The 16,508-nt window shown below is 43.9% G+C and overlaps 1 protein-coding gene across 12 annotated transcripts in view; it reads right to left on the bottom strand.

Annotated features, from left to right (window-relative positions):
• The window catches only part of sox5 (SRY-box transcription factor 5), a 259,406-nt gene that overhangs the window by 25,403 nt on the left and 217,495 nt on the right, over positions 1-16,508 (bottom strand). For 11 of the 12 annotated variants that reach the window (XM_084346189.1, XM_084346195.1, XM_084346190.1 and 8 more), the window contains 3 exons: positions 15,399-15,467; positions 6,605-6,731; positions 3,313-3,398 (listed from right to left, as the gene is read on the bottom strand). In XM_084346189.1, coding sequence (XP_084202315.1) covers positions 3,313-3,398; positions 6,605-6,731; positions 15,399-15,467 — 282 coding nt within the window. The remainder of the gene's footprint in view (positions 1-3,312; positions 3,399-6,604; positions 6,732-15,398; positions 15,468-16,508) is intronic. The other variant, XM_084346196.1, reaches the window with a different exon arrangement.

Raw genomic sequence — 16,508 nt, 5'->3', positions numbered from 1 at the left:
AAAGTGGAGGCATGGAGCTTAAAAAAACATGAGCATGTACCAGACAGGAAGCTAAAACAGAAGATGCCATCAAGTTGCATTATGGGAAATGTAGGATTCAGTGTTTCTGGGGCTTTTGACCTAAAATCCGATAATATAAGTCAAGATATCTCAGGCTTTGCTGCAACAATTTTGATGATTTAAAAGAAATGTACTTCTTTTAAGTCCAACAACTTCAAAACATGGGCAATACGGAATTGCTGTAGTGCCCCTTCAAATCCTGTTTGTTTTTTTTTGTTTTTTTATCCTTCACTGGAAGTATGAATAAAAACTTACAGGGAAGTACAAGACAAATTACCAAACACTCAGTTAAGAGAAAGATCATTACAGGACTCCTGGGTAATAAAACTGTCGAAATTCAAACATTTAGTAGCTATTTGTGGTCACCAGCAAGGTGCGCGGTGCAGCTTTAATGATGTCAGTAGGTACATAAAAAGGTGTGTTTGTATAGTATGGGTTGCGTACATTAGTATGAACTACTCAAATGAGTCTATTGAAGCCTGTTGAAACTAAAGGTCATGACCTCGAAAAATGTAATGCCTGAGATATGAAGTGTGTTGCATATCACTAAAACTCAAATATTAGTAACTTTCATATTCTTACTGCATTTAAGGATTACATTGGTCCTATTTGGACCAAAAAAAACCCCTCATATTTGAGACACAAAAATATACTGGATTTTGACTATAAAAACAACTGTTTACTGTATTTCTTAAGCATGTCCTCATTTTAATGCAATTTCATGGGTGTAAGGGAAGAAATGCATGATGTCGCATATATGAGAAAAAACATTTGTGCCAAACATTAGTGTACAGGAAACGACACAATATATTGTGTAATGTCTGCGTGTGTATAGTTCTGTTGTCCACGTTGAAATAACATATCAGTCAGCATGTTTCTGTGCACTTTTAAATGCACCTGGGAAGTTCATTGTGTGCCCTATCTGAAAATCTTTCATTTTCTCTCTCTGTTTGTGTGTGTGTCTCGGCTAAGTGGGTTCACCTGTGTCATCTCCGACAAAACCCACTCTGTTGCCGTGGCGACCTGAGGCCTGAGCTAACTGTCATGTCTCGTCTCGGCGACAGAAACACCTCCTTATCAAATGAGGGCGCAGGGACAATCCCAAAGGAAATCCATGCACATTGAGACATCTGTACTTGTGTTAGCCGGGGCAAATCCGTTTCTTTGTGACAAGCCTTAATCTCAGTGTGTGACTGTGTTTGTGTGTGTGTGTGTGTATGTGTGTTTTTCTGGGAGGATTGTAAGAAAGAAATCTGCGAGTGAGATGTGTTTTTTTGAACTTGTTGTGTCCTCTCACCCCTCCCTGCTGGTAAAAAAAAACACACAAAAAAAATCCAATTGCAAGGTGGACAAAGCCGTTCAACTGGAGATTGAGTGAGTCTGAACACAGTCGAACATATGGACGGCTAGATTGAAGCAGTGATAACACGCAGAGGACATTATTCTCAGGCTAAACACACAAATGTCCTCACACACACACACACACACACACACACACACACACAGGCACACATACACGCGAGTAATAATGAAATCAGTGTGGACAGAGGGGTCCGTTCTCCATGACAGAATTACACAGCTATTCTATTCTCCCTGTAGTGTCTAGCATATGGGGCAGCACGTTTGGCTGACAGGTGCAAATGTATTACACACACTCTGCCTAACCTTTAACCCATATTTTCCCATCATTCCCTAAATGTGTGAACAGTAAGTGAAAAAGATGTGCAGGAAAATGTGTGTGTCAGTGCAGCTGTTTCCCTCGGATATTTTGCGTGTGTGTCTATGATAATGCGTGTCAAGGAGACATGAGGGCCAAGTGCAGCCTGCACCGAGGCAGAGCCCAACACTGGAGGTTAATGTGTTTCAGACAGGCGACTGGGGGGACGCCCGCGCAGGCTCTTAACCCCTGGAAGAGGGGGCCCCTGAAGCCCATGTGGATCTGAGTGGAAGTGTGTGAGGTCTGGATGTGTGCTTTTGTCTGTGTTGGTGTACGAGCAGTGGTTTGGGGAAGTAAGGGTTACCACGCGATAGGCCACTTATTCTACATATGCAGACAGGAAAAGGACTAAAGTCAGACTCATCGTCCTTATAAGTGGGATAACAGATGTTGACTCATTTGTTTTTATGGTTTTACCTCTCTGTGGTTTTGTCTCTCTGTCATCACTTTCTGCTTTCTTGCTTATTCACTGTTTGACCTCAAAATGTATGACACAGAAGCAGAGCAAACAAGCACACCTATACATATGTTTATGTATATATGTGTATATATATATATATATATATATATATATATATACACACACACACACACCTAAGGGTTGACCCCTTAAATCTGACTGCTCTAAACTTTCAGATAGCTTCCAGTGTCCAATCAAATTATACATCTCTATAAAATTCTCTGCCATTTTACATCTTGCACAACATTACACATGGCTATTAAGTTTTATACGTCTGGCATGTAGCTTTACTTTGTCCCATTTTTTTTAGCCGGAATAAAAAACCTTAAAATTTAGGTGGTATTCAGTGATTTTTGAACAGTTACAGTTTGTGGTGAGTTTCAGCAAAAAATATCTGCACATTGGGTTAATATTAGAAATTTGTTTGCTTTTTTTGGCAACATAAAGATAACTGAGCGGCTGACCACTTTTTTGTAGGCATATGTTTTATCTTGACAAGTGTGTTTTCCTAGTTGGTTCCATTCATGTCAGTACATGAAGGACATTGTGTTACAAAGGCATGAAGGTTGCTTTAGATATGTAATCCATCACAGTCAATAGCATTTTCTTTTTCTGTGTCTGAATCACATATAAATACGCCTCTGTGCTGTTAAAAGAGACTGAATTCTCTTCAGCATCACCCACACCCACACCCACCTCTGACAGTCAATCTGAATATTTCTGTCTCCTACTTCCTTTTGCAGGACAAAGCCAGGGGGGCTCGGGTTACACTTGTCAGTTCTGTGTGATTTTTGAGCTCTGATCATGAAGATCATGTTTTTATGGGATCACTCCACTGTCCACACTGTGACAGCTGTTCAGCTCCCCCTGCGGCTGTGTTTGTGGTCTTGTATAACTCAGTGGGCAGTATGTGGTGTGAACACTGTCAGGGTTAGGGGATTTATTCCCAATGGGACCACCCAAGTGAAAAAGAAATCTGAATGTTTTCATCCACGGTATTCAAAGACTTGTGGTTGTTGTTGTTTTTTGTCCCTATTTCTGTTTCTGAGGTCATGTGTCAATGCTGCAGTCTTACCTGGAGTTGTAGGGGTCCCAGGCCTGGTGTGGCAGCAGCAGCAGCAGCCATTGTTGTGGGGATGAGCTGAAGAGGGTAGGGGTCACCTGAAGAAAACCAGACAAGACCACACTTTTTAACACATTTCACTAATATTAAATCAAAATCTTCCCTCGCCCTGTCCTTTATTCTCATTCTATCTCCCCTTCCTCACTCTCATCCTCAATCTCTTTCTGCATCCCCCTCCCTTTCCCCTCATCCTCCTGTTTTTCTCCTCCTTCTCATACCACCTTCGTCCCTCTCTTCCCCTCGCCCATCAGCTCCCCTCCCCACCCACCACCACCACCACCACCTGAGTCCCCCTCTGCAGCTGTTAAAGCCGTCCTTTGTGTGTGCTGCCGGTAGGGCCTTAATGAAAAGCCTGATTGTGTGTCCTCCTCCTTAATACCCCTGACAAAGAGCAGCGAGGTGAGGGGATTCTGATAAAGCTGGCCCCAGCGCCGTAATTAAGAGCCGCCACTGCCGATTGCTGCTCTCTCCTCCCTCTCTTTTTTCTCCCCTCGACTGTCTTTTCTCCTGCTTTGTAGGACGAGCTTTCAGTCTCTCTCGCCTGTCTCCCACTTTCTCCCTCCTTGAGTCCTTCTTGTTGTCATCTTTCTCTCTTCACAAGTTACTCTCCACATCCATCCCTTCCTTCTCCCTCCCACCCCCCCTCTGTCAGGAATGATAAATCAAGACAGAGATGGGCGAACAGAGTGGAGGGGATGACAGAAGTGTGGAGAGAAAAGGACGGGTGTGGATTATTAGTGACCAGGTGCTGATAGGCCGTGTTGTAATTACTCCGAGAGAAAGGAAGAGAGAGAGAAAAGGGGGGAGAGAAAGGTCAGAGATGAGGGGAGGAGGAGGTGGAGGGTGAGGAAGGACAGATAGGGAGAAGAAAGGAGAGAGGAGGAGGGATACTGTACCTAATCATTCCTCTATTGAGTAAAACATGCCTGTTGACAGGTCTGATTTCTATGTGGTCATACCCACAAACCAAAATATAGCACATGGAGGTCAGGTTTTAGACACTGGTATCACAGCGAGGAGAAAACTCGGGAATGTTCTCAGGGCTTGACCTTGCATTTCTGACCCGAACCTTTAGTGCAGCGGTCAGCGTCTTGGCTCTATCGGGACCTTCTATTGTGGATGTGTGTGCCCGTCTAAGTGTGTGTGCACTTGGCATAAGCCAAGAATCTCTTTCCGACATATTTTCCCATATAACTCTGTTCTTAAAAAAAAAAAAGAAAAAAGCTGAGACATTCTTTTCTCCAGCGGGGAGGGAGGGCAGGAGGGATTAAAGAATTATTTCAGGACTGTGTATTCTAGGAGATGGGTCTTTTCTCCTCGCTCCCTGGACAAACATGAGCTGGGTGGATATTTATGCTCCTCCTGGGGGTCGCTGTAACAAAGGGAGAAGGACGGAGGAAAGCAAACATGTTGCTCTTGGCTTGAGGACAGCGACCTCGAGGAGGAAATTTCTCACTGACAAACAGACCAAAGAGGGAGATAGATGGAGGGATGAGAGAAACTAAAATGTCATCGATATCCCTTTGGTGTCTTTTGTGCAATTTTACATTTGTTAAATTCTCCAAGGAGTGCTTCACATTATATCATGATGATGTAATCAGGGTTTTCTTGAGCTTAAGGTTTAAAATTTTGCAAAGACAGCCTGTTATGAACTTGAGACACTGAGTTTGAAAGAGCAGGAAAAATGTTATTGAGTTGCACAATGGGAAATGTAGGATCCAGTGTTTTTCTAGTCTAACCCATAATGCAAACTCAAAGTCACCATATCTCGGCCTCTACTGCTTCGTTTTTGATTATTCTACTTTTAAATCGGTCTCTTGTTAGTCCCCCAGCTTTAAGAAAGTCCAATGCTAAAACACTAGAAAAGCCCCTTTTAAATGTATTTTAATAGGAGAAAGGAAAAACACAAGAATCTGAAAATCCTTGTCACTGCAGAGGCCATATGTGGAACATCGAAGTTTTGGAATAAAAGTCAAAAGTGAAAGTCAGCTTCAAATTCAACTTTTTCGGAAAATGATGAACAAGTCACACCAGATAATGCAGTGCTGTTCGGAAACATTAAAAACAGATTATAAAAAGTCCTCAGTTTAGCTTTATCATGTTGTGTCAGTGACTTGGACAACAGACAAATTGTGTTATTGTTCAACAAGTGTTCACACTGAACAGCCGTCCATACTGTGCAGATAAAATCTATTCATATCTTCAAAGCGATGAAGCGCCGTGAGAATATGTCAGAGCACAATGCTACACATGTCCTATTTAGAGCTGCAGCACCAAACTACATCAACTCAACAACAACTTTGAAAGTTGCCAGAGAGTTTTCTCAGGGGCGGCCCAGCCTGGCGCGGAGTGCCAATCCGGTTGGAATTGGCGGAGGCAGTGAAAAGACAAGCCCACCACTTGACAGGGTATTTACGTGGGCAGTGGGCGTGGGTGAAGATGGCACTAATTAAAATGGAATGGACTTGTTTGGGAAGCTGTGAAACTCTAAGGGGGTGTGGGGGGGAACTTGGTGTGCACGCGCTTGCGTTTGTGTGCACGTCTGTGTCTAAGTTTTTTTTTTGTATTTGCGATATCACAAAGCAATCGCTGGCTGCCTGGACATTTGTGTGTGTTTGTGTGTTAGTGTGTGTGGGCTGTATTGGAAACATGTTCTGGCTGCGTCCTGTGTTAATGTGAGGAGAACCTGGGGCAGGTCACATTACCACCCTCCACACCCCCCCTCTGCTAACCCCCCCATCGTGCATTTATTCCCAGCATCCCCTGGCAAGCACCAACCACTTTTTTCTCTATCTTTCTCTCTCTGTCTCTGTCTCTCTCTCTCTCTCTATCATGGTAAACAACACATTGCCACACAGCCGGAGCGTGATAGCCAAAAAAAAAAAAAAAAAAAAAAAAAAACATGTCCTGCAGGACGCCTGTATTTTGTTGCTTTTATAAATCAAAAAATAGACAAGACAAAAGGAAGGAGCCAAAAGGACTGAGCGAGAGAGGGAGAGATAAAGAGAGAGAGATTGAGAGTGTAAACAGGAAGGGTGTATTTGGACTGGTTTTTCTATTAAGAGAGAGATGTTGTTGTAGGGGCGAGCTCGTCTTTTGGGAAACAATCCGACTCCCTGTGTGGGAAAACGGTCAGACTCTACCTTGCTCGGTGAAAAACGTTTGAAACATCACACATAGAGAGAACTTTTACACTGAAAGTTGCACCTATCTATGAATGTGTGTGTGTGTGGATGTTACTCACTGCAGCCAGGCTTGTAGTTGAAGCCAGGGGGCATGAGGAAACCCTGCTGGGCTGCAGCCGCCGCCAGCGTCCTCTGGTCTGGAGGAAAGACAGGAATCATCAGCGGAGGGAGTTGGCCCTGGACCTGCTGATGAAGGAGGGAGAACAGGGGGGAGAGAGGGGAGAGAAAGAGGGGGGGGAGAAAAAGAGGAGGTAGAGGAAGAATGGAGAAAAGGGAGAAGAAAACATGAGCATCCTTGGCATCTCTTTGAGTGACCATTCACAGACATGCATGGAAAACAACACAGCAATGCTAAAAATAGCGCTGTGAATGTGTGTAATAGCCTTAAGTACCATTCTGAAGACAGTTACATCTGAATTACATCATAATGATTTCTCAGAATCATATGCATTCAGGTTCATATAATTCACATGGAACACATTCAACACTAATGAAGTGCCACACACACACACACACACACACTCACTCAGACTGTAAACACCCGTCCTCTCGATTCAAAGACAAAAAGCAACTCATGAGGAGAGTTCACAAAACTCTCACAACAGCTGGCCCTTTCCTTGTATTTGGAAGATGATGTTCTCTCCCTTCTCCCCACATCAATCCCCCCTCCCCAACTACCCAAACACACCGACGCACACACAAACGCACAGACACAACCCTCTGTGCGCGCCCGTCGGCAGGGAGCCATATGACTTCACAAGGTTTCCAGGATTTTAAAAGGAGAAGCAGAAAAAAGCTCCTTCGATGGGTGGCTTTGGCAGGGACGACAGGAGAGGGAGAGAGAGAGAAGGAGACAGAAAGAGAGAGAAGTAGGAGACAGATGGTTGCACTAAACAGCGTTCTGCCAAAAACAACACACAAAGACTCGCGTGTGATGGACTGACTGACAGTTTGAGAGGAAGACAGGAGAAGACGAGGAGAGGAAGTGAGGAGGAGCTGGAGAGTGGAAAAAGGTGACGCGAGGAGGAAAATACGGAATCTTATCGACCTGTAAAGAGGTGTAAAGCTGGTATGATGTAGAAGCCACAGATATGAAGAAAGGGAAGGAGCTCAAGCCAAATTCCTTGCAAATTTTCAGCAATTTTCCAAAAAGTAAGGACAAGAAAATCAATGTTTCTATAAACTGCTGGGCAACATTTTGGATGAAGTGTACTCAATGGAGCCTCAGTAACTCTTCAGCTGTACAGGTGCCTCAAGTTTTATGTGTTGTCTTGCTTTTGTTGAAACATACAGTGTTCTTATTGGCCACCGGTTCTGTTTTTAAAAACATTGGGCATGGCAACAATACAACAATGCTGCGCCTACGCTGTACTGAAATAAGATAAAGAAGAAGAGACAGGTCCTGGAATGTGATCACTTAGTTAAGAAATCTGTTTCATCATTCCTGTACTTCTTCGCTTTATTATTAAAATTGATTTAATATTCAGGCATTTTTTCTATTTTTTAGACTCTCCATTTGAGTTTTAGTTAAAGAACTTTAAAAATGCCATTCAAACAGATGTATGGAAAATACATTTTGACAAAAGTGTTGAACATTCACCTGCTGTTTCTTTATGTACTTGACAAAACACAACTCTTTTAATCAGCTTTCATGTTGCTTGTGACTTTCTCTCAGTTTATGTCCTGAAAAATCTGTAAAACTTTTCTTTCTTTTCACTCCTGTGTATTAGTAGAGTAGTAGTAAAGTATTTGGTTTTGGCCAAACATTTGGTCTCTGCAGAGTATATGACCGAGTTAGACTGGATTAAAATCAAAACTTCTTAAGCTGGCCTACAGTAAAATTAAAGGACGGATTGCTTGCCACAGCAAACAACCAAAGCAAAATGAATTAAAGGTGCACTCCAGCAAATGCATTTGGCACTTCCATAAAGTAAGGATGCTTGTGAGAAACAAAGAATTGTCAAATTCAAAGCTGAAAGCCGAAGAAATCAAAGCCAAAGAAATCTTGAGTTTTATCCCTTTGTATACGCCACACTCCTAAACCTTTGGATCCTTCATTTCCCATAATTCAACTTGATAAAATTGGTAGAGTGCCCCTTTAAATCAAATCCCTGACAGGGTCTTGAGGTCTTTGGCCTTAACCCCTCATTGCAAAGCACTTTTCCCCTCATCTCAGCTCTCCTCCTCCCCTCCTTCTCCTTCCTGTCTCTGTTTGTTCTGTCAGGAGGGCAGCAAGGTAATAGCTGCATAAGATAATGGACAGGTAAAAGCTGTTTGATGTGGAAAATTGATCTGGAATGATGAAAATGGCTGGAAATGGCTGCACAATCATAAGGATGCGCCGGTGCCACGGTACAATCAGGCAATATCTCAGCGACACGGACACTTGAAGTGGTTAGTGCTCGAGACAGGTAAATAGTCTCTCAGTGCTTACAGCCCTTTCCCTGCCTGTGTGTGTATACTCAAGTTTCCCTCGGCGTATGCATGCTCCTGTACTGTAAACACCTATGAGTGTGTGTGTGTGTGTGTGTGTGTGCGTGTGTCTCCTCCTCCCCCCTCCTTCCTCCTACTCCTGTGTGTCGGCATGCGGCAGCCAGCAGCACTGTAATCAAACTATCAGTACGCAGGGGAATAGCGCTCTCTTCAAGCGGCTCCTGTTTCCCCCTTACACCAAAAACAATAATTACTCCACCATTTTGGTAAACCATAAACCGCCGTGCTGCCTGCGCCGCGCGATCAGAAGGGAGAGGCGTTCCAGCGCGATGCTCGGACAGGACCCCCGCGGGGACGAATCACAGACAGAACAGTTCCGCTTTGCCTTTCAGGCCTAATTGGACATATGCTGGAGTGGAGCTGGCTAGCAATACTGTAATGTACCGTAGGGAGGAGGAGAGGAGAGGAGAGGAGAGGAGAGGAGAGGAGAGAAGAGGAGAGGAGAGGAGAGGAGAGGTCTGTGGCAGCTGTAATACATACATACTGTACATAGACACACTGGCATATATATTGTATGACATCTGTGTGTGTACACATGGCTTTGCTTTCTTCCATTGCAAATGAAAATATCATTCTCTTTTCCTATCGCATAACAAAAAGCCTGCACACAATAGGACGACATTAAGCAGCCTAAAGAACTGTTGCACAATACACATGAGTCTTCACAATGGGATAAGGAGATCAAGCAACACAAGATATGAACAAAATGGCACGAGACAGACACAAAGGAATTAGAACACAACGGAAATATACAGAGACGAAGTAAGAACAGAACGGTTCATGGAGAAGCCTTTCCTCCTATATGTTGCCATTATAATTCAACTATCATAACAGCAACATATAAGAGGGAATGTGTGTGTAACAGCTGTTGAGCAGCAACACAAGCTTAGCATGGTCACTGGCATACACTGACCTCCATAAATGCACATATATATGAGGCAGAAAACATGGGTCGGATGAGGTTGAGGGAGAAACTCAGTGTGTGGAGGGGTGAGGAGGGTATATCTGATCATATGATATTGAAGTGGATGCGTCTCCCTCATTATGGCTCCCTGTGCATTCCTTCCCATTTACATTCCTTTACCATGTGCAAAAGGACTTAATCTGATATTTCTCCCAATATTGGTTATACAATAATGCAATACCTTAAAGTGGATTATGAGCTCTGTGTGCTAGCCTCGTGATCATAGTGTAAACTTTGAAGCTGAGGAAGAAAAGCGAGGGAGAGAGCTCTCCCAAATCAGAGAATAAGAAGAATCAGAGACAAAGAGATGCATTGACAGAAGGAAAGAAAAGCCTGTGAGAGAGAAGTGAGGGTGAGAGAAACAGACAGAGGGAAAGTGAGAGCGAGGCCAGATCTATCAGACAATCTCCAGATCCCACATAAAGGAAAAGGCACATCTGAAACAGCAGGCGCTTTGGGGAATAACGCACTCCTCAGCTTCTCTTTCACATCAGGCCCAAAGTGAACATGAAAACCTACAACGCACACAGACAAAACATCACACTGCTGCTACTGTAGGCTGCCGACGTGGAGAATAAGGGGCTCCGCTTTTTATCTGCAAACCCCCTCCCCGTCCAAAAAAGAAACCTGAAGCAAACAAAACTGGAACTCATCTGAAATAAAAAATCCTCTAATCAGCGATAAGTGAATGCAAAACAAAGAAAAATACTCTGAGCGGAAGAAAAAGCACACACATATATATAAAGAAAACGTGTGAAACTTTTTCTTGAGAACTTTCACAGGGGCAAAGAGGACAGAAAGAAAGAGAGAAGTCGACAATTCACCCTGGCGAGAGAACTTCTCAGCAAATAAACAGCAGATAGACGGAACAGAATGAACAAGAGAGGGAGGAAGAGGAAGAGAGACGGAGAGGGGAGCAAGAGTTGGATAATTGGCAGCGAGTCGAGGCTGCGTTCACCACGCGCCAGGCGGCACAGCTTGAACTTAAAGCGCCGCTGCGGCATAATGAAGATGTGGCCGCTAATTAACATATGGGGTGCGAAACAGGTTGGTTGGCACGCGGCGCACTAAAAACTCCAAGGTAAAGTTATTATTGGGGAGTAATTAGCTCTATGAAGTTAATGCGCCGAACAATAGCTGCCAGCGCCGCACAATATGGCTCGCATCTGAGCGCGCGAAAAAAATAGCCCCCGCTAAAGTGCGAGTCCCACAGCTAAAATCTGTTGGCGACCATATGCTCCGGCAATTAATGCAAGACCTGAATGACCTATTGCTAAAGAAGGGACGTGCGAGCGATAGAACCAATAATTAATTTGGAGAGAGAGAGAGCGAAGAGAGAGAGAGAGAGATAGGTGGCTTTTAATATAAGTCCATTAACTTTCTATGGACAGGGGCTATTAGAGGTCAGCTTGCTGTGAATGTAGAGGGCATGGCTCATGTCCCAATGGACTGAATGCACACACACACACACACACACACACACACACACAGGTGTGTCTGAGTGTGGGTACAATAGAGAGAGGGCATGTGAGAGAGGGTGGGTCTCAGTAGGAATGGCTGCTTGGTTATGGTCCAGTTTGTGAGTGTGTGCATGCACATCGACATGTAAGGAAAACACAAATTACACTGGTTGCAGTGTAATGAGAGTGATTAAACAATTACACAGGCAATTGGGTTAGCCGCTCCTATGCACAGGGTACAGAGGTGGTGGTGTGTGTGCATGTATGTGGTATACTGTACGTGTGTGAAAATGAATGAAAATCAATTACTGTTCTTGCTTTTGTTTTTGGCTTTTTCCTCCCACAGAATGAAACAAATTCAACACGGACGGAAGGTGTGACTAAATCAGGTATTATTACACTTGAAGGTGTGCGTGCGTGTGTGTGTGTGTGTGTCTGATTGAGTTACCCATCTAGGTTAACCTTAATTGAGAACTTGTTAGCCGCTGTCGCCGCCGCGTCTGGCCTCTCTTAAACTAGTCAAAGCATCAGGTGGCTTTAGTCGTTTTGATTCTATCTCACTTTTTCTTCTTCTCTGTCTCCCACCAACAGTAACAGTGCTGCTTGATGAGATGAAACACAGCCAAAAGAGGTAAAGAGGTAGACACACACTTGACTGCGTGTGTGTGTGTGTTTTGGTTGAGTGAGTTTTGATTCATTAGGCAGGACACACTCGTGTCCCCTCATCCCTCTGTTTCAAATATACTGTACATTGTGAGTGTGTGTTGCCTCAGTTCTATGAAAATGCGTGTGTGTTCTCAAGGTAAGCCCTGAGCCGCTCGGCAGGTGAGCTCCTTTCATCCCCGTTGCGCTTCCTCGCGCGGCGGCGACACTCGTCCCCGACAACACCGGAGGGAGCCTTGGAGACAAGTCGTTTAATTAGAATGAGAAGAAGAAGAGAGGGAAAGCAAAGAAGTGTGAGGAAATGTGCTCACCCCTTTGAGCTTAACAAGACGGCCCCTAGCAGGGGGTAGGAGTGCATGTGTGTGTGTTTTTGTCTGTCTGCTTGTCTCTATGTGCACACATGTTTTTGGTTTATAATTCTTAGGAGAGTAAGTTGTGTTATAGCCTCAGATTGGCACAAAGTTTTTCAAAGTGAAGGTCATTTTTCCTGGTCTTTACTTACCCTGGGGGAGATGTTTAGCTTCAAGTGTTTGTATTTAGGTTTAAGATTAAAATGTGGATTTTAGTTTTTATGGGTTAAGGGTATGGATAATGTATGGTAAGGGTTTATGACCTATTAAGGGTTAGGATTATAGGTTTAGTCTGGATAAAGGTTCACGACTTGGATGAGTTGTAGCAGACCTCCCTCAAACAGTAAAACGTGAATGAGTTAATGAATGAATGTGTTCATGCTGCCGTGAATGTTAATGTGAGTGTAACAAAATAATGGATCATAATTGATGCTAATTCATTGATAATTCCAGGTAGAATGAATTAGTCAGAGCTATAAGGCAGCCAATCACTGACTTGTAAGCACTAATGAATGGTGTGTGCATGTGTGCCCTGTTCATACCGTATGTCATTAGCTTGTGTTGCTGTCATGTCTGCCTCTGTAAATGAACTTGCTTGTTTGTCGCCTCGCACACACATTCGGCGAGTGCCGCTGGCCTAAATAGTGGACGCTAACACACATATAGCTAGCGTGATTTGGGTTTCAGGGTGAGAAAAAATAGGAAACCGGACACGAGGACAATAAATAATTTGTCCTCCTTTCATGAGGGATGTGTGTCACTCTCTTCTCTTTTTCATGAGCTTGATTATTCGTTTCATTTCATCACCTCTTCCAAGTGGACGGTTGAAAGCATTCTTCACAGGCCTTTGGGGGGTTTGGGCCTAACAAAGCCAAGGACGCAGACACACACACACACACACACACACGCACACGAAGGGACAGCTGAACTCAGCCTCGTTAGGGGGAAATGCAATCACAAGGGGTTTATCATACAGACACAAAACACACACACACACACACACACACACACACACTGAACCTGGTGCCCTCTCTCTGGCAGGCCATTGTATTGTGGGATTGTGCGGACAATCTCTTCATGAATGATTAAGCAGTGTATTTCTCGACCAAGTCTTTGATGATGAGTGTGTGTTTGATCATCAGGCAAGTGCGTGCCGCTCTCTGCGGCCGCTTTCGATACGTGTGTGCACGAGCGCGTGAAGGCGTATATTTCCGTATGTTTGTCCGTGTTTGTGCATACTTTGATGTGTGTGATATATGTGAATGCGTGTGTTTTTGTGTGTTTTTGCGCTCCTGCGATGAGCCCCTGTTGATTGTGTCCCTCTCTTAACGAGGCTGCCTACAGCTGCCCCTGCTTGTGAGAAACTATTGTTGGGCCCGCTCAATGGAGAGACGCTTGTTTGGGAAAAGGTTGCAAAGTCATGGGAAAAGGGAGCTTTGTCTCGGCGGGGTCGTGAGGGAGTGAATCATGAGCGGACGTGTTTATAGCTTAACACACACAGCTGCGGAAAACACACACACACATGCGCGCACATATGCACAGATGAAGAAATGGACGCTCTAGAATGCACAGAGAAATCCTCAGAAACAAACATGTGCGCTCTCTTATTTTTTTGTCAAAGACACAAAACCCGAACAATTCAGAATTTAACTTGCACAAAGCAAATAAACACAGCTGCTTTACACAGAATCGGGGACACACATAGACACACGTCCCACACACATGCTATCACAAGGTCTCTTATCACACAAACTGTGTATGGCTAACCTCTCGGGGGGAAAGGGAATGTGTGTGTGTTCGTGTGTGTGTGTGTGTGTGTGTGTGTGTGTGAGAGTGTGTGAGTGTGTGTGTGTTCCCTCTTGGACAGGGTGTCTCTTTATGATACAAAGCCCGGCTTTCTCAGCTCAAAATTCAGTGTCATCTGCTTTTACAAAGGCCTGGGCTATTCGTTCCAAGCCACCTGGACCAACATAGAGGCTCCAGTGTAGCACCCAAAAGGACAATACTTCCATTTTTAAGTGTTACATACATACCCACCCATTTTCTTGGGAGCTGAAGACAGAGATTCACATTCAGAGGGACTTAGTTGATTTACTTTGCTGATTTTTTTTCTTTCTATACAAGATTATTCACTTCTGTCTACAATCTGCATGATTAGATTTGTTTAAATCTTGTTCATAACAAGGCTCCAAATAAGAAGTAAACTAAGTTTGCATTTCCTAGTATTTTCTTGTGAAGGGAATTCCTCTAGTGGATGCCAGTGTGATCAGGAGAAAAATGTGCGTTCCATCTGGTGGCTAACAACGATGTCCGTTAGCTATCATGTAGTCGCCGTGGTACACATTTTAGAGGGTGTAATTTGACCTTATTCTAACATTTGATTGGCTACAATTCAATCCATGGAAAAGATTAAGCTTGTTGTTATCTGGATTTGTAAAATGTTTATGTTGCTTAACTGGGCCAATCTACTGTTCTGTCTGTGAAAACGCCTTCACAATCACTCAAATACACAATGGATTAAACATGAAAAAGTTTACTTCACTGAAAGTTTGATGTGATTTATATAATAAAGACTTAAACCATACATACTGTACGAGCCAGCACCCGTCTTCTGATTTTTACAAGTAGGCTGACCACCACAAGTGATTACATAGGTTTTGTGTGTGTGTGTGTGTGTGTTTGTGTTTGTGTTTGTGTTTCTGTGTTAGCGGAGGAAGAGCCACTATAAGCGACGCTGATTCAGGCCCCAAATGCTGATGGCTGAGCAAAGAACAGCTGCAACAATCACAATCACAAATTGTGGGCCTTGCAGACACACATCAAGTCACATTCACACACACACAGACACATGTACAGTTTGAAAGACACATACACATGGATGGACACACACACACACACACATACACACGCAAACTGGCCTCACCTGGATTTGCTGCTGCAGGAGGTTGATTTTGTGTTGCTGCTGCAGAAGCTGCTGCTGTTGCCGGGCAATCTGAGGGACAGAGCGCACCACAGCACATTATTAGAATGTATATGCAGTATCTGTGTGTGCACATGTGCATGCGTGTGTTTTGGTGTGTGTGCAGGGCCTGTGGGAGATGCGACACATCTGCAGGTCTCCCAGGCCCCAGTTGCACGACAGAGGGTCGATGCCCTGGTATGAAATATTAAAGAGCTCATCTCATCTGGACTCAGCTCACAGCCAAACGGACTACAGAGTCACACTGACACACTTTGTATGTCCAAGTCCATCAGCTATAATGCTTTATTCTAATCAACAATAGATATTTTTGTCACTTTGACACATTTATTTACTGTTTTGTTGTTTCTAATGTAATTTCATTCTGTTTTGTAAACTAGCACTTCTTTTGGAGTTATTCTTACTCTTTCTGCATGAAAGCAACAACTTTAAGTCTTAAAAATAATTAACTTCTGCACAGAAACACTCCAGTGGCTCATAGAGTGGAATGGAAAAACAAGAATACAGTGTCCACGTACAGTACATTCAAATACAGCCAGACTCTGTGCATACTGGTGCAGGAGCAGCCAAGGGCACTGTCAGGCACTGTATTTGTCACAGGTGATTTGTCCTCACAGACGTGTGTGTGTTGTTCTCTTTTTAGCTCTCCAGAAGCTAAAAAGCACAACAAAGAGGGAAACCCTTCTCTATGCAAATACATGGCAGACATTCGCCTGGGAGCCAGAGTGTGTGTGTGTGTGTGTGTGTGTGAATGCATGTGTATGGCTCCGCTACATCCGCTCTAACACTACATACCCTCAGCTCATTCCTCTGCAATGTCCCTGTGTTCATGCTGCCAAAGGCGCATGTCTCTAGCTGTGTGAACACTGTACAGTATGAGATGTGTGTGTGTGTGTGTTTGATATCCTGTGTGATTTGTTGTTCTTCAAACACGCGTCAGTGCCCACCTTCTGTTATAAACCTTAAAATGTGATCGAGGGTTCATGGTGACCATTAGTGATGTTTATGTTTGTGTGCATTTGACTGTGATTCTAAATCAGTATCAAACCATGT

Source organism: Pagrus pagrus (assembly GCF_965226575.1).
Source record: "Pagrus pagrus genome assembly, chromosome: 23".
Taxonomy (NCBI): domain Eukaryota; kingdom Metazoa; phylum Chordata; class Actinopteri; order Spariformes; family Sparidae; genus Pagrus; species Pagrus pagrus.
This window is presented reverse-complemented; position numbering and strand designations above follow the sequence as displayed.